The sequence below is a fragment of the Hemiscyllium ocellatum genome, chromosome 5, assembly GCF_020745735.1.
Source record: "Hemiscyllium ocellatum isolate sHemOce1 chromosome 5, sHemOce1.pat.X.cur, whole genome shotgun sequence".
NCBI lineage: Eukaryota > Metazoa > Chordata > Chondrichthyes > Orectolobiformes > Hemiscylliidae > Hemiscyllium > Hemiscyllium ocellatum.
This window is the reverse complement of record NC_083405.1, coordinates 53,878,890-53,900,868: the sequence shown is the minus strand read 5'-3', so window position 1 is coordinate 53,900,868 and position 21,979 is coordinate 53,878,890. Positions and strand designations below refer to the sequence as shown.

General features: G+C 38.9%; 1 protein-coding gene across 1 annotated transcript in view; it reads left to right on the top strand.

The window, feature by feature from the left end:
- mios (missing oocyte, meiosis regulator, homolog (Drosophila)) overlaps positions 1–21,979 on the top strand; it is a 56,918-nt gene that overhangs the window by 14,995 nt on the left and 19,944 nt on the right. Inside the window, exons 4-9 of the mRNA XM_060824753.1 lie at positions 1,576–1,836; positions 3,261–3,430; positions 3,550–3,615; positions 11,311–11,469; positions 15,099–15,251; positions 20,272–20,476. Of these exons, the coding sequence (XP_060680736.1) occupies positions 1,576–1,836; positions 3,261–3,430; positions 3,550–3,615; positions 11,311–11,469; positions 15,099–15,251; positions 20,272–20,476 (1,014 nt within the window). The remainder of the gene's footprint in view (positions 1–1,575; positions 1,837–3,260; positions 3,431–3,549; positions 3,616–11,310; positions 11,470–15,098; positions 15,252–20,271; positions 20,477–21,979) is intronic.

Here is a 21,979-nt window from a genome sequence, read left to right as displayed (position 1 = left end):
CTTCTTGGCTCCTGATTATAATTTCAACTCTAACCTGATTGTTAATGCTGTAGTCGAAAAGTGTGGGGTAGAAAACCACAGCAGGTCAGGCAGCATCCGAGAAGCAGGAACATCAACATTTTGGGCGTAATCATTCCTGATGAAGGACTTGTGCCTGGAACATCAACTTTTGTACTCCTCGAATGCTGTCTGACCTGCTGTGCTTTTCCAGCACCACATTATTTGACTCAGATTTTCAGCATCTGCAGTCTTCACTTTCTCCTGTTAATGCTATAGCCTGGGTTATTTCTTACAAATCACAGTGTCCCTTTCAGGAAATGTACTGATGACGTCATTTTGGTTTTCAGTGCATATCATAGAATTCTCTGTGAAAATCCTAATCGGCCTTAGCAAGTCATAGCACTCTGATGTTTTCAAGCCGTTCACTATCGTGTGATAAGTAATCTAGTTCAACAGCAATTATTTAAATAGTATGTTTTACAGAGTATAATGTCCCCAAATACTTCATACGAACATAAGGCAAAATATTGGCCTTATGCAATATAAGGGATATTAGAGAATGGTGCTGGAAAAGCACAACAGGTCAGGCAGCATCTGAGGAGCAGGAGAATCGACGTTTCGGGCATAAGCCCTTTGTCAGGATTCCTGACAACCTGACCTGCTGTACTTTTCTAGCATCACACTCTCTACTCTGATCTCCAGCATCTGCAGTCTTCTCTTTCTCCCAAGGGCTATTAGGGCTGTTTTCCTTGCCATTTCAGGGGCTGAAGGGTGACCTTTATGGAGGTTTATAAAATAATGAAGGGCATGGATATGGTAAATTGACAAAGTCTTTTCCCTGAGTTGGGGGAGTCCAGAACTAGAAAACATAGGTTTAGGGTGAGAGGGCCAAAATTTAAAAGGGACCTAACGGGCAACTTTTCCATGCAGTGTGGTGCATGTATGGAATGAGCTGCCGGAAGAAGCAGTGGAGGTTGGTACAATTACGACACTTAAAAGACACCTGAATGGGTATATGAATAGGAAGGATGTAGAGCGATTAGAGGCCAAGTGCTGGCAAGTGGGACTAGATAAGATTAGATTAGGATATCTGATAAGGAGCATAGCATCTAAAAGTAGGAAAATGTAAGAGAATCAGTGAAATTTAGGGAGAGGGTCAGATTTTAAGGCCCAGAGAGCAGAAGCTTTGACAGCCAATTATAGATGCAACTCATAGGAAGCTGGAATTGAAGTAGTGCAGAATTCTTGGAGGGTTGGGGATGGTTACGGAAATAGGGAAGGGAGAAACTCTTGAAAGGATTTGATCACAAGGTTGAAATAATTTTAATTTTGAGATCGTGATAGACTAGCAACCAATGTAGCTAAATGAGCACTGAGTTGATGACTGGGAATTATTGTGAGTTTGCATTCGATAAGAGTTTTGGACACCTTCCAGTTTACAGTATTCGAAGGGGTAAAACTGATTTGGGATCAACAAAGTAGTTAAATCTAACAGTAACAGAAATATGGATCAGTTCACTTTATAAATGAGGTCAACCATTGTCAACCACCATATCATGTTTATTTGATTGTCAGAAAGAAAGACAGAAAATTATAAACACGGCTGGACTGGGTGTGATCGGCAGATGGATTTTATCAGATACCAAAGCGAGGAACGAAGCTTGGCTCTGCAACTTTGTGGTTGGATACAGAAAGGGCCAGATATTGATGTGGGTCCCTTCCTGACTTCATTAGAGGAAGGAGAAGAATGGGAGCGTGCGGCTGCTGTTGCACTTTTTAACCTTGACATTCGAAGAGCTATAGAGATTCTAAACAAGGGAGCTGCTTTGGGAAAAGGTACATTATTCATCTGTTTTGTTTCAAACTAAAATCATTCTGCTTGTAAGGAAATATTTGTGATGCATCTTGTATTGCTGTGGTTTTATTCAGTGATGGGATGTGGGAATGAGTAACGAAATGAGAAGATTCTTGTGGGAATGGATTTAGAATTTTGTCAATTTTCAGAATTTGGCCTGGTTTTTGTTAGCTTTCATTTGAAATTGTCCAAACAATATAAAAAGGTTTTAGAACTTCAACACTGAACATATCAAATATAAATTCAGTTTGCATGATCTTGAATGTTTAAAAAAAATCTATAAAAGACCATTCCATGCAGCAAATTGGCCAGACCTCCAAGTTCAATATTTTGTTTTGGGGTATACACTTCCAGTTGCACCTGTTCATGACTATTTGAGGAGCTTTTTTGGACTTAAAGACAATCCTTCTGTATACTCACACCACCAGACTTTGTTGTTTTTGGCTAGTTTTTTTTTCAGTGTATAGAACCTTTTTTTTTGCCAGTCCAGATACATACTATATTTGACTCCAAGCATGGCTGACATCTCACATCCTTGGTTGTATGTGTAGTGAGTGGGAGCTTTATTTTTGCCATCTTGAATCTGGAAACTCTCCAGCTGTGTAGTATTCTTTTAAATGCTGGACTGATGCCAGTTTAGATTAAGTAATCAAATGTGTTGATTGGCATTTTAACCTGCTGACTGATGCGAAAGGGCTTACACAAAGCCAAAGCTGGCGCACACGTTATAAAAGAAAGTTCAACAGTGAAATTACAAGTTGTTTTCTCATTAATCTGAAAATGTATCCTTTTGTTTTGAGAAGCCAATTTTGTATTTCTTTGAGCTTCAGATCCTGGCATTATAGACTCTTTGGTTACCTTTTTGTGGGCTCAACATTGTTTCGGGAAGCTTACTGCTTGCAAATATGCCTTATCAGGATATCCATGAAGAGTTCCAGGCCACAAATCAGGCCAGGAATCTCCATGTAAGCTAACATCTGCACCCAAACAGTGTGCTGCTGGGCAGGGAATGTTCCTGTATTGGGGGTCTCCTCTCCAGTGTGCCCTTTAATGCCAGTATTGTTGTCTGACTGGGTAGAGACTCCAATGCAAACAAAGCACGGCAGAAGTGGGCAAGATAGGCCTGGGCATAAATTTTCCACTTTGTATCAGAAGTGACTGGAAAGTCACTTTGGGCCTGAGTGAGTCTGTGCCATCTTTTGTTTCCTGTATGCAGATCTGTGAGTTTAAAAAATGACAGCCCTAGTTTGAAAGTTAGATAAGTTAACAAGTTGGATTTGGAGAGTTGGGGGCAGGGGAATATTTTTCCAATTAACTTGGACAGGGCTATTATTAGGTTTAAATGTTTTGGTTTTGAATAAAATATATCTGAGGTGCCTTATAATTAACCGTTTGTGATTTACAGGAGATTTAAACCTGAATGTTGTAGCTATGGCACTGTCAGGTTACACAGATGAAAAGAATTCTTTGTGGCGAGAAATGTGTAGCTCCTTGAGACTGCAGCTAAATAATCCTTATCTATGTGTCATGTTTGCCTTTTTGACAAGTGAACCAGGGTCATATGATTGTGTGCTGGTAAGTTCCATCTGTGTATATTTAATGTTGATAATTTTGACCACTTTTGATTTTGTAAATAATTTTGAAAACAATTTATTTTAATTCAAATGGTGACTTTTTTTTATTCCTCACTTTAGTATGAGAGCAGTGTAGCAGTACGTGATCGAGTGGCTTTTGCTAACATGTTCCTAAATGATTCCCAGGTGAGTGTAAATCTGGTAACACTTCAAATCTATTTAAAATTTGTCATTTTATGCTGGGCTGTATTTTAATTGAGGTTGAAGATTATCATGGATTTTTGTTAACCATCAGTGTTTGTGCATGTGCGATTTGTACCATAGTTTTGAATGATCTCATGGAAATCTAAACCAAAACAACCAATTTCTCGTGCAAAATGAAGAAATTAAAAACAAAATTGCACTTTTTGTATTATGTAACACAAATTGGAATGAATATAAATTGAAATAAATTAACAAATTACAACTGGTGCAAACTATAAATTAAACAATAGAACACCAGACACCAAGATTATCTCTGAGCTGTTGATAATTTTGACCACTTTTGATTTTGTAAATAATTTTGAAAACCAGTTATTTTAAATCAAACGATGCAGAGGGACCTGGGTGTCCTTTTGCATGAATCACAGAAGATTGGCAAATGGAATTTTGTCCTTTTATTGCTAAAGGGACTGAGTTTAAAAGCAGAGGGGTTATGTTGCAGCTGTATACTGTGCTGGTGAGGTCACACATGGAGTATTGCATGCAGTTTTGGTCTCCTTACTTGAGAAAGGATGTACTGGCATTAGAGTGGATGCGGAGGAAGTTCACTAGATTGATTCTGGAGTTGAGGACGTTGGCTCATGAGGAGAGATTTGAGTAGATTGGGATTATACTCATTTGAATTTAGAAGTGAGGTGGGATCTTAAAGATGAATGGAATAGGTAAATTAGATGTAGAGAAGATGTTTCCACTGCAGGTGAAACTAGGAGAAGAGGGCATAGCCTCAGTATTAGCTGGAGCAGATTCAGGACCCAGTTGAGAAGGAACTTCTTCATGCAGTGGGTTGTGAATCGATGGAATTCCCTGCCCAGTGAAGCAGTTGATGCTACTGCAGCAAATGTTTTTTAAGTAATATAGATTTTTTTCTGAACAATGAAAGAATTAAGTGTTACAGTGAGAGGGTGGGTAAGTGGAGCTGAGGCCACAAGAAGATCAGCGATGATCTTAATGAGTGGTGGAGTATGCTCGCAGGGCTAGATGGCCTACTTTTGCTTCTAGTTCTTGGGTTTGTATGTAATATCCTAATCTGATTTTGTTCTATGCCAATTTGCGTATGGCTCAGATAATCCAGTGATCATAATCTTTGAGGTTCTGTTTCTTATTTTGGCATTTAGTTTCCCATACTAACTATATAGAACGTTATTATTCTTCCTGCTCATGTTGTGGTCCATACAGGCGCCAACAACAACTTTCTGCTCCCACTGCAAGTTCTTCGAATCCTGAACAGGCTTCCAGAATGGTGGCACTGGGCAGGCAACTCAGCTGTCCGGACAGTTGCTCACTCTTTTCTGCAGAGAATGGTGTCAGTCCGTGCTATTCCCTATTACTCTATGTTCCCTTTTGTATTATTTTCTACATGCCCCCTCTGCCTGTACCTAACTGAATAGCATCTTGTAACATGGTGCCACTGTTTAGTTTACAATCCCCTTTCCCTATTTTTACTGAAGAACACTAGCCCCAGCATAATGTGGGTGGACACTGCCCCAATAGTACAGATCCCATTTTCTAAAGTATTGGTGCCATGCCCTGTTAACCACTTCTCTCATGCCAGTCAGGCTCATTCACCTTGTAGATCCCACTCTCATCGAAACAAATATAAAGAACATCAAACGTTTTCACAATTGCAATGACTGAAGTGTCTGCCCTAGTTCAGTCTCCAGCTCAAGCTCTGAACTTTAAACGCTTTTTGCAGATATGTTTGTTCCTGGATCTCACTAGTTTCCTCGAACACTCGTGCTGGAGCTGTGACAAATCATTTCAGTTTAATTTTAATATTGATATAGGCAACTGTGGTTTTTTTTCTTCATCAGAGATTACTTTCTGCAGCTCTGTGAATTATTTTTAAAAATCATTTTCGGTAGTTAATTTTGGCCGTGAGTCCACTTTTTATCTTATTAACTTTGCCTTTTAATTGTCGACCAATGTTGTATTTTAGCTATCATTGCCCTATGTTGTGGGGACTGTTTCCCATTTGTATTTTCCACATTTAATTAAATAAAGCCAAGTTTTCTGGTGTAACTGGAAATTATGAATGTGTTGCTCATTTGACCACTTTACCATGTTTATTCCCATTTATTTTAGGTGGTTAAAATGCTCAATATTATTGCTATGTTTTTGCATCTTTGTCTAAGCTGTCTGGTGTTGTGTGATTTTTAACTTTATACACCCCAGTCCAGCACCGGCATCTCCAAATCATATTTTTATACACTTCAACCAAATCACTCATCACTCTTCTAAATTCCAATGCAAACAAGTTCTAACCTGTCCAACCTATCTTATAACACAGCCCACTCATTCCAGGTGTCAATCCAATAACCTAAGTTCCAAGCCCTATCTAGAATTAAGCTGTCTGAAGTATTCAAGTACTGCATTATATCCCTGCATAGTTATTGATGCCTAAAGCTGTTTAATTTTGTTTTCAATATGCCACTCAGTTCCAAAAAGCATCTACTTTAACTAGTTTATTTAAACTTTTAGTTTATATTCTATAAGGGTCTGATTTAATGCCCTTTTTTCACTCTCCCACTTATCTGCACATGGCTTCTCACTTTTTAAAAACAGAAGTTGATTATCTGGATGAGTTTCATTGGAATAGCTCCATGAAAGCTACCTCTGAAATTTTTGTTTTTGAAACACACCTGAGATCAGCCGAGTGGCGACAACTAGAAACAGAAAATGACAATGTAGATGTGCAGTTGATTGGTTCTGATGCATCTTGGAACTTTAAGTTGTATTATCCAGTTTTGACCTAGGTACTCTGCTCTGGACAAAAATAAAACCAAGCTCTGATTTAGAAGTGGAATGGCCCTCAAGTTGGAATTAGACTGAAGGATAGCTAATGTGCTATTATTTAAGAAAAGCAACAAGGAGAACTATAGACCGTGAGCCTGACATCTGTGTTTGGTATGTTATTCCAGGGAATTCTGAGAGATAGGATTTACATGCATTTAGAAAGGCAAGGACTAAGTAGGTTTAGACAACGTTATGCATGGCAGATAGTGTCTCATAACTTTCATTGGTTTTTTTTGGAGAGATTACTAAAAACTGGATGATGGCAGTGTGTGTCTGTAAAGATTCCACTGAAGTCTTCGTAAGGTCCTGCATGCTAAACTGGTGAGTAACATTTGATCTCATGGGATCCTGGGAGAGAGAGCCAATCAGATCCAAAATTGGTTTGATGGTAAAAGACAGAAGGTGGTGTCAGAAGATTGTTATCTGGACTGGAGGCCTGTGACTACCTGCGTGCTGCAAGGTTCAGTTCTGGGTCCATTGTTGTTTGTCATTTATGACAATGATTTGGATAAGAATATAGGAGGTATTGTTAGTAAGTTTGCAGATCGCACTAAAATTGGTGATAAATGGACAATGAAGAAGATTACTAAAGATTTTAGCAACATCTTCATCAGATGGAGTTTGTTTAGATAAATGCGAGGTTTGTATTTTGGACAGGCAAATCAAGGCAGGACTTGCACAGCTAATGATAGGGCCCTGGTGAGTGGTGTTGATCGGAGGGATTTCAGGGTGCAGATACATAGCTTTTTGAAAGTGGTGTCGCAGGTAGACAGGGTGGTGAAGGTGTTTTGCATACTTGCCTTCATTGGTTAGCGCATTGATTCGAGAGTTGGGACATCATGTTGTGAGGCCACTTTTAAAATATTGAATACAATTCTGGTCAACCTGCTTTGGAAAGGATGTTGTTAAATTAGAAAGGATGCAGAAAAATTACACTGATGTTGCCAGGATTGGAAGTTTTGAGTTATAAAGAGAGGTGAGGTAACCTTTTAGTTAAACCACCACTTGTCTCTCTCAGGGAGCAGTTCTGTGGTCCTCTGGAATCTGGCAACTTTCCTTTTTTAAATGTGATACAGTGTAATATTTTTTGGTTTTGGTGCTCAGACATATTTGTATAAAACAGACATTCATTGTAAAGGCCTGGATATCTTTTTATTTGAAGAGAGGTGCCCGACTTATGACTGGATTCAGGACCTCTAGTTTGGGTCCTGATAGCTGCTGCTCTCCCATGGCAATCAATGTTTTATACAATTTTAGGATTTAAGTCTAATTTATAAAATGTTTCCCATTATCATCACCTAAGTTTTCATTCCAACTGTCCCATATCCAGGTGGTGAGGAACATAGATGCAGGAAGGCTTAGTAAATGAGTGGAGGTTGAACATGCAGAGAGGACATAAATGTGTGCGCTGGGTGGGAGACTGTAGTAATAAGAAATTGGTACATATGCATGAACAGCAGCAGACTTTATTCAACATGTCTATATACAGAAAATGGTAACAGCGTACATATTATTTGAAGCCATATATGCAGCACATGATCTGATTTCATTATAAGGATAATTTCCTTTATTCTACAGGGGTGGGTTGGGAAAACAGGGAGGGGGAGGAATGTTATTTGTATAGTAGCTGATTATAATGTGTCTGGGTGTGGAGGCTGTGCAAGAATTTCAACATTATGTCATTGTGGATTTGGCAATTTGGATGAAAATCTGAGGATATATAAAATAATTTTGGAAAGTACTTCAAAAATACATAATATACCGATCTACAATATGCAAACTTTGATCATATGCAAATTACTTCTACTATTTGTTTTTGGGCTTTAGGGTAAAGAGATTTTTGAAATCTACATGTTTGTCCATGGGACATGAGAATCACTCATGGCCAGCCTTTGTTGTTCATTCCTAACTTGCCTAGCAATGGTGAAGAAGTTGTGGAAAAATCTCCAAGTCAGGTTGGAGGGGCACTTGCACGTGATGGTGTTCAAATGTATGTGCTGCTCTTGTCTGTCCTGATGGTAGTTGTCATAGGAGAAAGTGAGGACTGCAGATGCTGGAGTACCAGAGTTGAAAAATGTCATGCTGAAAAAACACAGCAGGCCAGGCAGCATCCGAGGAGCAGGAGAATCGACGTTTCGGGCATAGGAAGTCCTGAAGAAGGGCTTATGCCCAAAACGTTGATTCTTCTGCTCCTTGGTAGTTGTCATAGGTTTGGAAGGTCTACTTAAGGAGCCTTGGTGAATTCCTGCAATATATCTTGTAGAAAGTGCACACAGCTCTTACTAATCATCAGTGGTGAATGCTTGTAGATGTAGACAAATCAAGTGAAGAATATTCCATCACACTCCTGAGTTGTACCTTGTTGATGGTGGACATGCTTTGGAGAGTCAGGAAATGAATGCTTCACCACTTGATTCCTTGCCTCTGACCCGCTGTTGTAGCCATAGTATTCGTATGGTTAGTCCAGTTTAGTTTCTTGATTGATGGTAATCCCCAGGATGTTGATTAGTGGGGGAATTCAGTGGTGGAAATGCCATTGAATGTCAGGGGGTGATGTCTGGCTGGAGATGGTCCAGGTCATTTTTAACATTAATTGTTTCAGTATCTGAGTGGTGGTGAATGATTCTGAACATTGTTCACTGATGATTGCACATCCCCATTCCTGACATTAGACAATAGGTGCAGGAGTAGGCCATTCTGCCCTTCGAGCAAGCACCACCATTGATTATTATCATCCTTAATCAGTATCCTGTTCCTGCCTTATCTCCATAACCCTTGATTCCACTATCCTTAAGAGCTCTATCCAACTCTTTCTTGAAAGTATCCAGAGACTTGGCCTCCACAGCCTCTGGGGCAGAGCATTCCACATACCCACCACACTCTGGGTGAAGAAGTTTCTCCTCAACTCTGCTCTAAATGGCCTATCCCTTATTTTTAAACTGTGTCCTCTGGTTCGGGACTCACCCATCAGCGGAAACATGCTTCCTGAGTGTCCAATTCTTTAATAATTTTATACGTCTCAATCAGATCTCCTCTCTGCCTTCTAAACTCAAGGGTATACAAGCCCAGTCGCTTCAATCTTTCAACGTAAGATAGTCCCACCATTCTGAGAATTGACCTCGTGGACCTGCGCTGCACTCCCTCAATAGCCAGAATGTCTTTCCTCAAATTTGGAGACCAAAACTGCATACAATATTCCAGGTGTGGTCTCATCAGGGCCCGGTACAACTGCAGAAGAACCTCTTTGCTTCTATACTCAATTCCTCTTGTTATGAAGGCCAGCATGCTATTAGCTTTCTTCAGGGAGGAAATAGCATTGATGAAGTAGCTGAAGATGGTTGAGCATAGGGTGCTACCCTGGGAGATATCTTGGGGCTGAAATTACTGATCTCAAACAACCACAACCAGCAGAAAGTGTTTTGTACTGGTTTCCATTAACTTTCATTTTGCTAGAACTTCTTGATGCCACACGCAGTCAGTGCTGCTTTCATGTCAAAAACAGTCGCTCTCACTTCATCTCTGGAATTCAGCTTTGTTTTCCCCTCCTGTTTGAACCAATGCTGTAATGAGGTCAGAAACTGTAGTCCTGGCAGAATCCAAACTAAGCCTCAGTGGGCACTTACTTGCGAAAACAGGTGCTGCTTGATAGTACTGTTGACTACCATTTTCTTCATTTTACTGATGATCAAAAGGAGATTGATTGGTTGGTAATTGACTCTGTTGGATTCGTTCTGCCTTGTGCAAATGAATTGTTCATTCAGTGGCTCTGCAAGCATGATGAGCTGAATGGCCTCAATTGTGCAGTAATAATTCTGTATTCTCAAATATATGATGCTCACTCATTCAGAAATACTCGTGTAGCTTATCAGAAATAGTTCCTGAGAGAGTGGAAGGCCCTTGTGAATAAATTTGCTGGTGCCTGTTTGGTCATTTGGTTTTGAATTTTGCATGTATTTACTAATTCATTTTCATTTTCCTCCATTTTAGTTCACTACTAATTACTGTCCTAATCTATTTATTTTTTGCCAGCTAAAAAACGATTTGCTGGTATCTACTGCATAATTAATTTAGGGCAGCGCACCTTCTTTATTTCATCAGTAATCTTTTGATTTACTTCATTGCAACAATTAGTTTGAGTTGGTTTTGACTTCCCACTTCTGATTATATGGTGTCGCAAGATACTCCTAAAATGTTTTTAATTTCTCCTGTTATTTCAAGGTAGTTCTTCTGTAACTAGTTGGTTGCATTCTTGTGCAACCCCACATTTTTGAAAAATCACACTTTGCCCACACTTTAAAAGCTATTTCTAATGTAATCGCATTACAACCAGACACGTTTTAAAAGTTTGTTTTAAAAATGTCCCTGATTTGTCAATCGCTTTATAGTAAATTTGCATTAATGAAACATGTTGTAGCATAATGACCTGTAGTAGCAGCTTCTTTTTAACATTTTGTTATGTTATTTGGAAACATTGAGATAAGCAAAGCGTTTGTTGAATATTTTTCTATTAAAATCTAATGAAAGATTGCCTAATTGTGAATGTTTTCATTGCTGGTTTAATTGTGGTTTGCTGGCATAATAAAAGCACAACCCAGGAAATAAACAGTAGTTATGAAGTCTGCAAAACTCTTATTATTGAAATATGTTTGGTGACATTTACTAAATGATTGCAATGATAAGTTAAATAATCATGAACATCAAATTTCATTTGTGTTCCAATAATGGCAGTCCTATCCAAAGTATGCAAATGTAATTGTCTAATGTTAAAAATTGTAATTATATTGTTTGTTAGCTTCTTCAATATCTTGACTCAATCCTATTCTTTAGATCCTTCGGTATATTGATAAATTGACAAATGAAATGAAAGAGGCTGGAAACCTGGAAGGAATCCTTTTAACAGGCCTAACCAAGGATGGGATTGACCTGATGGAGAGTTATGTAGATAGAACTGGTGATGTGCAGACAGCAAGTTTCTGCATGTTACAGGTAGGTCAAGCAAAATTTGTGGTAATGACTATATTTTTGGTTTCTAACTCTCTCATTAGAGACTCTCTATGAAATTTTAGGAGAACAAACTTGAATAACTTGAATTGCTTATTCCCTGATACAAGGAAATGAAAGACAAGATATTGTTGAGTTGGGTGTGTTTCAGGATGCAGTTAAATGTTTGGTCAATGGAGTTGAATATAAGGGGGATGAGTTAAATACCCCTTCTTCATCCTTTGCTTTGGAATACCAAGAAGAAAAGGTATATATATTGATGGTTCTAAAATTCAAAGAATGTCTGCTTAAATAATACCTTTGCTATCTGAATACTTGATAATCTTTATTGATTCATACTAATATGAATCTACTCTTGTGAATTGACTAGTTTGTGTACAGTATGTACTAGCATGATTAAAGAAAGATCATAAGAAATAGCAGGAGTAGTCATTTGGTCCATTGAGCATGTTCTACCATTCATGGTTGATTTTGATTGTGTCAGTAACTCTATAATCCTTGAACAACAACCTATCTAACTTGTTCTTGAAAATATTCAATAACTTCCTCCACTCCTTTCTGTAGAAGAGGATTACCGAAACTAAAAAATCTGAGAACAATTTCTCCCCACCACCTCCTCCAATTAGACCTGTTTTAAAACATGGGATTTCACAGTTGAGGAGGAGATGGGGCAGAATTTCTTCTCCGAGATGTGTTAGTTTCAAGAATCCTCTTATGGAGGAAATCTAGAACTGGAGATCAAGTTTAAAAACATGAGGTTTCACAGATTTCCTCATAAGAGGAAATATCCTCCCAGCTTCTATCCCACAAAGCTCCCTTAGAATGTTATATTTCAATATGATCACCTCTTGTTCTTCCAGACTCCAATGAGTAAAGGGCTAGCCTGTTCCAACTTCTTCCTCCTAAATAAACTCTTTTATTCCCAGAAATCAGCCATCAAATGAGCCATCTCTTAACTACTTGCAATGCGGGTATACCCTTTAAGAAGAAATTCAAACCTATGCATAGTACGCAGTTGGAAGCTTCTTAATACCCAAGATGCCAACAGCAATATTTTGTTCCTTTTTATTCTCCATCTATCTTGCAATAAAGGTCAACATTCTCTTTGCCCTCATAATTACTTGCTGTAACTGGATACCAACTTTTTGTGATTAAGGTGCCAGGCTGAACATACCTCTGTAACTCCGAGTTCTATGGTCTCTGTTAAATAATTTTGATAAGTTCTGATTTTAATGTTCTTCCTGCCAAGCTATCCACCCTGCATTTCTGTATATTATACTCCAACTGTCAATTTTTTGTTCACTCGCTCAACCTATCTACACCTGCTTTTTGCATGATCCTCATAAATTGCTTTCAACCCAAATTTGTATTATCAGAAAATTTGGTGACAATGCTTTCTGCTCCTTCACCTAAGTTTATTGATATAGGTCGTAAGTAGTTGAGCCCCAGCATTGATCCCTGTGAATCTGCACTAGTTAGTTTTCTGACCTGAAAATAATCTCTCTCTCTCTCTCTCTCTCTCTCTCTCTCTCTCTCTCTCTCTCTGATTTAGCCAGTTGTTTATCAATGCTAATGTATTGCTGCAAGACTTTATTCTGTTATTTTGTGCAGTAACCATTTTATGTGGTACATTATTGAATGCCTTTTTGAAATTAAAATGTACTGTATCTCCTGGTTCACCATTGTCCACGCTGCTGTTTTTATCTGCGAAATAATTCAAATAAATTTGTCAAACATGATTTTCCTTTCACAAAACCATGTTGTGATTCTATTTGCATTTGCTTTGAATAATTGACTCTTTTTGCCACATACAGATATTAAGCTAACCAATTAATTTTAGTTTAATTAAATTAAAATTAAGTTTAATTTCCTGCTTTATGTAACTAATACATTCACTGTCTGTGCAGCTACTTCCTTTTAAGATCCTACGAAAACAAACTTGAATAACTTAAAGCAGCACATCAGGCTCCTGATTTCCCTCTTCAGAAATGAGATAACGAGAGTCCAGAGACAGTATATTTCTATTAGGGTGAAAGGAAAGGCTGGTAGATGTGGAGAATGTTGGATGACGAAAGAAATTGAGGGTTTGGTTAAGAAAAAGAAGGAAGCATATGTCAGGTATACACAGGATATTTCAAGCAAATCCTTAGAGTATAAACACAATAGGAGTATACTTAAGAGGGAAATCAGGAGGGCAAAATGGGGACATGAAATAGCTTTGGCAAATAGTTAAGGAGAATCCAAAGGGTTTTTACAAATATGTCAAGGACAAAATGGTAACAACGGAGAGAATAGGGCCCTCCAATCAACAAGGTGGCCATTGTGTGTCAACATGGCTATGTGGGAAATCATGTCTTACAAACTCGTTTGAGTTTTTTTGGAAGAAGTAACAGAGGATTGATGAGGGCAGAGGAGTAGATGTGTTCCATATGAACTTCAGTAAGGTGTTCGACAAGGTTCTGCATGGGAGACTGGTTAGCAAGGTTAGATCTCATGGAATACAGGGAGAAACAGCTATTTGGAAACTGAACTGGCTCAAAGATAGAAGACAAAGGGTGGTGGTGGAAGATTGTTTTTCAGATTGGAGGCCTGTGACCAGTGGAGTGTCACAAGGATCGGTGCTGGGTCCACTACTTTTTGTCATTGATTTGGATGTGAGCATAAAAGCTATAGTTAGTAAGTTTGCAGATGATGCCAAAATAGAAGGTGTAGTGGACAGCGAAGAAGGTTACCTCCTGATTACAGTGGGATCTTGATCAATGGACTGAGGAGTGGCAGATGGAGTTTAATTTAGATAAACGTGAGATGTTGCTTCTGGAAAAGCAACTCTCAGCAGGACTTATACACTTAATGGTAAAGTCCTAGGGAGTTTGCTGAACAAAGAGACCTTGGAGTGCAGGTTGATAGTTCCTTGAACATGGAGTCGCAGGTAGATAGGATAGTGAAGAAGGTGTTTGGTATGCTTTCCTTTATTGGTCAGAGTATTGAGTACAGGTGTTGGGAGGTCATGTTGTGGCTGTACAGGACATTGGTTAGGTCACTTTTGGAATATTGTGTGCAGTTCTGGTCACCTTCCTATTGGAAGGTTGTTGTGAAACTTGAAAGGGTTCAGAAAAGATTTACAAGGATGTTGCCAGGTTTGGAGGATTTGAGCTATAAGGAGAGGCTGAACAGATTGGGGCTTTTCCCTGAAGCATCGGAGGCTGAGGGTGACCTTATAGAGGTGTATAAAATCATGAGGGGCATGGATAGGATAAATAGACATGGTCTTTTCCCTGGGGTGGATGAATCCAAAACTAGAGGATATAGCTTTAGGGTGAGAGAGGAAAGATGTGAAAGAAACTTAAGGGGCAACCTTTTCATGCATAGGGTGATGTCTGTGTGGAATGGGCTGCAGGAGGTGGTGGTGGAGGCTGGTACATCTGGATGGATATATGAATAGGAAGTGTTTGGAGGGATACGGGCTGTGTTGGCAGATGGGACTAGATTGGGTTGGGATATCTTGTCGGTATGGACGATTTGGAACAAAGGGTCTATTTCTATACTGTATATCTCTGTGACTCTGTAATAGAGAGTAGTATTTTTAAAAATAATTATATTTTTAACTTCCTCAGGGCTTTCCAAGTGATGTTGTGAAAGATCCCAGAGTCCAATATTGGATAGAGAATTATAGAAACTTACTTGATGCTTGGAGGTTTTGGCATAAGAGAGCTGAATTTGACATCCACAGGAGCAAGTTGGACCCATTTTCTAAACCTCTTGCACAGGTAAAGTGTTTTATCAAGGCGCACGAGTATAGTTGCCTTAATGATTTTTTTCAGACTGACTTTGTTATTTAAATTGTGTAAACTCCATTTTTAAACTGGTTTCTGTTCCATTTTATGTTCTGAGAAGAGAATGTGTGACTGTGTATCAACTTGCTGTGTTATTCTCAAATGAAAACTAATTGAACACACAGGCATATCTTAACTTTTTCATTTAATTTCATAAATCACTAGTCAGGGTAAGTGAGGGAAAATCTGTTGTAAATTGAGTTGTAATATTGCTCATTACTACTTTTGCCATTATGATCCTCACTCTGTATTCAAGAACTTCTCTTAGAAATCTTTCAAAACATTGTATCTCAAGAATAACAGAAGGCACATCTATGCATCTATTTTTTTCTTGGTGTCATCCTATGTGATTGTGAGTGGTACCCGTAAAGCTAAAGATAGAAATTAGGACCGATTAATATTGCCCTTAAATAGTGTTTCACTTTTGATGAATAAGTACTGGACTAGCCTTGTCTCTTAATATCATTTTCTTATTTTGTCTCACACAAAAACAAGAAACTGAATTGAATGATAATTTAGGTCAAGTTCCAGAAAGAATGGTTGTTAATTGAGACCCAGAAATGTGTTGAAACCCAGAATATTGCAATAGGTAGTCCCTGCCTACCTCCACACGCAGTAGTGCATATAATGCATTTTATTTTGCAAGCTGATTGTTAAATCTCTTTGGGTGGCATGCTGGAAATCAAGGCCCACTATTCCTGGAACTGTCACAAAAGTTAAAGACTTTTAACAAGTGTATACAATTCCCCAATTTGCTAACAGCCAAACATAAGATTACAGTTAGCAGAAAGTGCAGCCCAATTGTGGAATGATATCAGACAGTAGGTATTATTGTTTTGGGTCAGCCAGTCAGGGTTTATGAACTTTTTCCTGTTTTCTTGTTACCTCTGTGTATGGGTACTCATCAGCTGCCATCAATTTGAAATTCCAAGTTTCAGCTTCTCGTTAGAAGATGTGCAAGAGTAGTGTAGGGAGGATTTTGCTTACTGTAATTCCAGCTTCCATGGTTCATGGCCAAGAAGAGAGTTGAAACAAAGTGGGAAATCAACCTGTTGCTTCTATGACTCCAGAATTTTTTCTTTAGCAAAGTTGGTAAAGAATATGGAGTTAACAGCAAATCAGCCTGACCTAATTGAATGGCAGAATAGCGTTGAAAGGCTGAATGGGCTACTCCTGTTTCACTAATAGTGATGGTTATCAGAAATATATTTGCCATGAACATTTGGAGTGTCTTTCATAGTACAGTGTTAAGCAATATGGCCATGGAAATGTCTAAGCGGTGTTTCCTAAAAAAATGTAGATGGGTCTGACCTTGAGTCAGTTATTGTCCCAACTGCTATTAAATCCAGTGACACAATTTTAGAGAAATGATTTGACTCAAAGAGAGGTCCATTCATGCTTCACCTTTTAATGCAAATATGATTTGTTGATCAGAAATCAGGCCATAAGCAAATTAGATTCGTAATCCAGCTAAATGACCGGTGAAACATCAACACCATCACCACTTTAAGAAACAGCGTAGCTCGTCCTGAAATATGTGAATGTGTTTCTAAAGTTATTGTGGTCACATTGTGACACACCATCCATGTCATAAAATGACTTCAGAACATGTGCTTGCCTTCAGTGAGATCTTCTTCGCTGGAAGAGCCCAAATTTTGATTAAAGATGCTGTACAATGAGAGACATCTGTAATTTTGACACCATAGAACTGCAAAAAAGATAATTTCAGTTGTAGTAAAATCACATTTTTTTTCGAGATGGAATATTTCATTAATATGCTGAAAAAGACTTTTCAAAGATTTCACTGCAAATAGATTAGTTAGAATCCCTACAGTGTGGAAGCAGGCATTCGGTGCAACACGCCCACACTGACTCTCTAAACAGCATCCCACCCAAATCCATCCCTATCCTATCCCTGTATGTCCCATGGCTAACACACTGATATGGACTAGGCCAGACTCCCTCAAAACATTTCAAGAAGTTAGTGCAAACCCTAACCTTTTCTCTTGGTTTTGAGCAGGTGTTAATTGGATATTCCAGGAGTGATGCAGCTGGTCAAAAACTCTAGGTTTTAAACAAAACTGCATTTATTTACAGAGTACCAAATGAAACACAAACAAGAGAACAGAATAAAGAATAGTTAACCTATTTGAAAACCCAACAGACTATCCCAACTTAACAATGCTGTTCAAAATTCCTGCAACAATCCAAATAAACACCCCTTGACCAAAAAGGTAAAATCAAACCCAGGGTCTTATAGGAGAGAGAGATGGCAGAGAGATTCAACATGGAACACCTTCCATGTAATTGTTTCTTTGACCACCTTAAACTGATCAGCAGCTCTAAACAGTCAGACTGCTAAAGCCAAAACAAACCAGAGAAAAGCTCAGCTGGATGAACTGGCCACTCCCCTTTCATTGTGCAAGTGCTTTTTAAAACTTAAAAGCTGCTTCAGGTAAATAAACGGAAACAAAACAGAACCTCTGTCTCTATGACCCCTCTAGGGAGAATAAAAAAGCCAAGAATGATCGTGAAGAAGGCGTTTGGTATGTTGTCCTTTATTGGACAGAGCATTGAGTATAGGAATTGGAAAGTCATGTTGCAGCTGTACAGGACATTGGTTAGGGTACTTTTGGAATATTATATGCAGTCCTGGTCTCTGTCCTGTTGGAAGGATGTTGTGAAGCTTGAAAGGGTTCAGAAAAGATCTACAAGGATGTTGTCAGGTTTGGAGGATTTGAGCTACAGGGAAAGGTTGAACAGACTAGGGCTGTTTTCCCTGGAGCGTCAGAGGCGGAGGGATGACCTCATGAAGGTTTATAAATTGTCAGGGGCATGGATAGGGTAAGTAGACATGGTTTTTTCCCTGGGGTGGGGGAGTCTAGAACTAGAGGGCATAGGTTTATGGTGAGAGTGTTATTTCCTTTTTTTCCAGACGTTCTTACACACTTGACGCAACTACAACATGCCAACTTCTGTGAACAACCAAAACTTTATGAAGCACAGTACAGTGCAAGCTTTGGAGAAACCTTGAACACTCATGCTTGCGAAGCGTGTCCAGGGAAGCTGTCGGAATAAAGGAAACAGTCCTTCCTTTATCCAAAATCTTTACATCACAGTCAGTTGTGTTCACCAGACAACTCCCCAGTTACTCCCTCACAGTCACGCGCCACTGAACACACAATGCAGCGACAACATCACCTCCAGAAACAGTGTAATGCAAACCATCCTTTCAGTGGCTAGATCTAGTGTGAATTGTATTTTTTTAACTACAGGGAGTAGTCAAATTTCAACTGTAATGTTCTTATTGATTTCTGAATAGGGGATGAAAATGTAAATGGCTTTTGAATGAATAGCAAGGAAATGACCTTGTAAATTTCCTACAATCTATTTATAAGTCAGAGGCAAAGCACCCTAGCCTGAGGCATCCAATTTCCTGCAAGTCAGCAGAGCAAATTAACTCTTTAATATCACGAGGGGAAAAATTTAAAAGGGACCTAAGGGGTAACTTTTCGTGCAGAGGGTGGTGCGAGTATGGAATGAGCTGCCAGAGGAAATGGTGGAGGCTGATACAATTACAACATTTTAAGAGGCATCTAAATGGGTATATGAATAGGAAGGGTTTAGTGGGATCCATATCCTGTCAAATGAAACTAGATTAGATTAAGATATCTGGTCAGCATGGATGGGTTGGACTAAAGGGTCTGTTTCGGTGCTAGAGATCTCTGTGGCTATGGCAACCTAACCTTGTTCAATGTGCAGCATTGTCATACCCACATAACCCTGGACACAATGGGCAATTTAGCATGGCTAATCCATCTAACTTGCACATCTTTGGACTGTGGGAGGAAACCGGAGCACCTGGAGGATGTGCAAACTCCATGCAGACAGTTGCCTGAGTCTGGAGTTGAACCAGATCCCCGGTGCTGAGAGGCTAACCACTGAGCCACTATGCAGCCGATTGTTTACTCTAGAAGCCACTTGTTTAGATGGATATACGTTTACGGCAAGCCAAATGCCAAATAAAGTAAATAAACACATGACAACACAACTATCTGTAAATAATTGACTGGTTATTCTTCCCTGGGTGGACATGGTCTCTTTGTCATCCTGACTTTCCTCTTCACCTATCCTCCAGCAGCTTATATTGCTCTGCCTGCCTTTATTTCTTTCATGTTAATGTACAATGTAAATGGATCTTAATAGAATGAATAAATTATGTTTATTGAGTCATAGCCCCCTACAACATGGAGACAGGCCCTTTGGTCCAAGCTGGTTGATGCCGACCAAAATGTCCATCAGTGCCAACCCCAACTTCCTGCACTTGGCCCGTAACCGTCGAAACCTTTCCTATCCACAGGTTTATAAAAATTTTAGCTTTGTTAATTTTCCTCAAAAGACTGCAACATTTAAAATGTGGAATATCTGACTTGCTGTTTGTTCTTGATGGGAAGTGAGAGATACTTTGTGTTGGCTTACATTTTGTTAAGTTTCTTATGTCTGGTTACAAAAGGATCTTGATCAGTTGGGCCAATGGGCTGAGGTGTGGCAAAGAGACATTAATTTGGATAATGTAAATAATGTAAAATGAACAATGGCAAGACTGATACAATTGATAGTGGAGCCCTGGGTGGTGGTGTTGAGCAGAGACTTTTTCACACGGAGGGTGGTTCATATATAGAATGAACTACCAGAGAAAGTGGTGGATGCAATTACAGTTGCAACATTTAAAAGACATTTGGACAGGTACGTGAATATGAAAAGTTTAGAGGTCAAGCAAAGGCAAGTGGGACTAGTTCGTTTGGGAAATTTTGTAGGCACAGATGAGTTGGACCAAACGGTCAGTTTTTGTGCTCTATGACTTTATGGCTACAAAATGATTATCAGCTATTTCAATGATATGATATGTTTGACAATTTTTGTTCTCAGTTGTGTGATATAATATGTGTTCCAGGTGTTTGTGAGCTGCAACTTCTGTGGAAAGTCAATATCATATAGTTGTTCTGCCATGCCACACCAAGGCCGAAGTTTCAGTCAATATGGTGTTAGTGGTTCTCCGACGAAATCAAAAGTCACAAGTTGTCCAGGATGTCGTAAACCTCTTCCCCGTTGTGCACTTTGTCTTATCAATATGGGAACTCCAGTTTCAAGTTGTCTAGGTAAGCATTGATGCTAGATATTGTTATGAAGACATGGGTGTACTATAACTTTTAAGGAAGTTAAAAGCTAGAAGAACTACCTGACAGCACCAAGTGTTATCAGCAAGATACACTGTAGCATGTGGTCCAGCAGTTAGTGTAGCTGGTTGCCTGGAGACAAAAACAGATTCAAATTAGGCCAATCAGTTGAAATTATACTCACAAAAAATACCAAACTTCAATCAAGTTTGAATTTAGTATATTGACAATCTTAGAAGCGAATGACACAATCCGATGCTTTGGAGAAAGTTGAACAGTGGAAGGAAAACTGCCACCAGACCAACAGATGTAGACTGCTAGTCAGAACTGAGAGGTACCTGTCTAGAGAAGGAGTTTGCACAGAGAAAGATATCGACACCGACCTGGAGAGCAAATCTACAAAGCAAAGATTTGACAGCTGGCTGGTTTTGAAATTTGAATTTTTCAGTAAATCCTAATCGGGAGCTTTATTGCACTAGTATTATAGAAGGGAAGATAAAAGATAGGTTTAGAGGAAAGCGATGTAAATAGTTGTTAGTTAGTTATTCTCTGTTATACTTAAAGTAAAAATTAACTTTATTTCTTTAAATAGTTCTTGGTCTCTCACATTTTCACAGATTACCACAATGGTTAAATCTTTTCTGTCGAAATTAAGCAGGAAGGCTTACCCCGTGTCATAACAATATTGAGTTGTCATCTTAACAGCCTTGTAAAAGTTGAGTATTCATTTTAGCAAAGTCACTGTACATGGCAGTCAACATTGAAGATAATATGTTGAATTACCAGTGATAAACATCTTTGGATTCACTTCTACAAGAGAGGGTCATGTCTTATGGACAATTCCAGCTAGGTATTTTATCTAGCCCACTTTTCTCTTGATGGTTATGCCGGACATTGAACATGATGGAGCAAAGAGCTGACAAGTTAAACAACTTCAATTAAGCAAATAGCAGTTCCTTTAATTACTCTGTATAAATGGGTCTTACCCAGTGTTGTGCACTTTACTTCTTTGAATGTTATGCAGGCCTGTACTGGAAGAAATCTTCATCTTAAAATACATGCAGAGAGTGTTGGTGCAAGTGTTTATTAACTGCTATCACCTTTGTGATTTAAATATATTTGGCACATCATTCAGTGTTTGGGTGAGAGCAGAAGAAAACTCCTTTGCCACTTTTGTCAATCATTCCAAACAACAAATATGTACCAATAAAAACTGAAAGAACTGTGGATACTGTAAACCATGAACCAAAACAGAACTTGCTAGAAAAGCTCAGTAGGTCTGGCAGCATCTGTGAAGAGAAATCAAAGTTAAAATCTCAGGTTCTGAGGAAGGGTCTCTGGGCCTGAAACGGTAACTTTGATTTCTCTTCAAAGATACTGCCAGACCTGCCAAGTTTTTCCAACAGCTTCTGTTTTGGTTCATGGTTTACCAATAACTTATTCTCAATGGATATCAACCTTTTATAACTAACTTTAAACAAACTC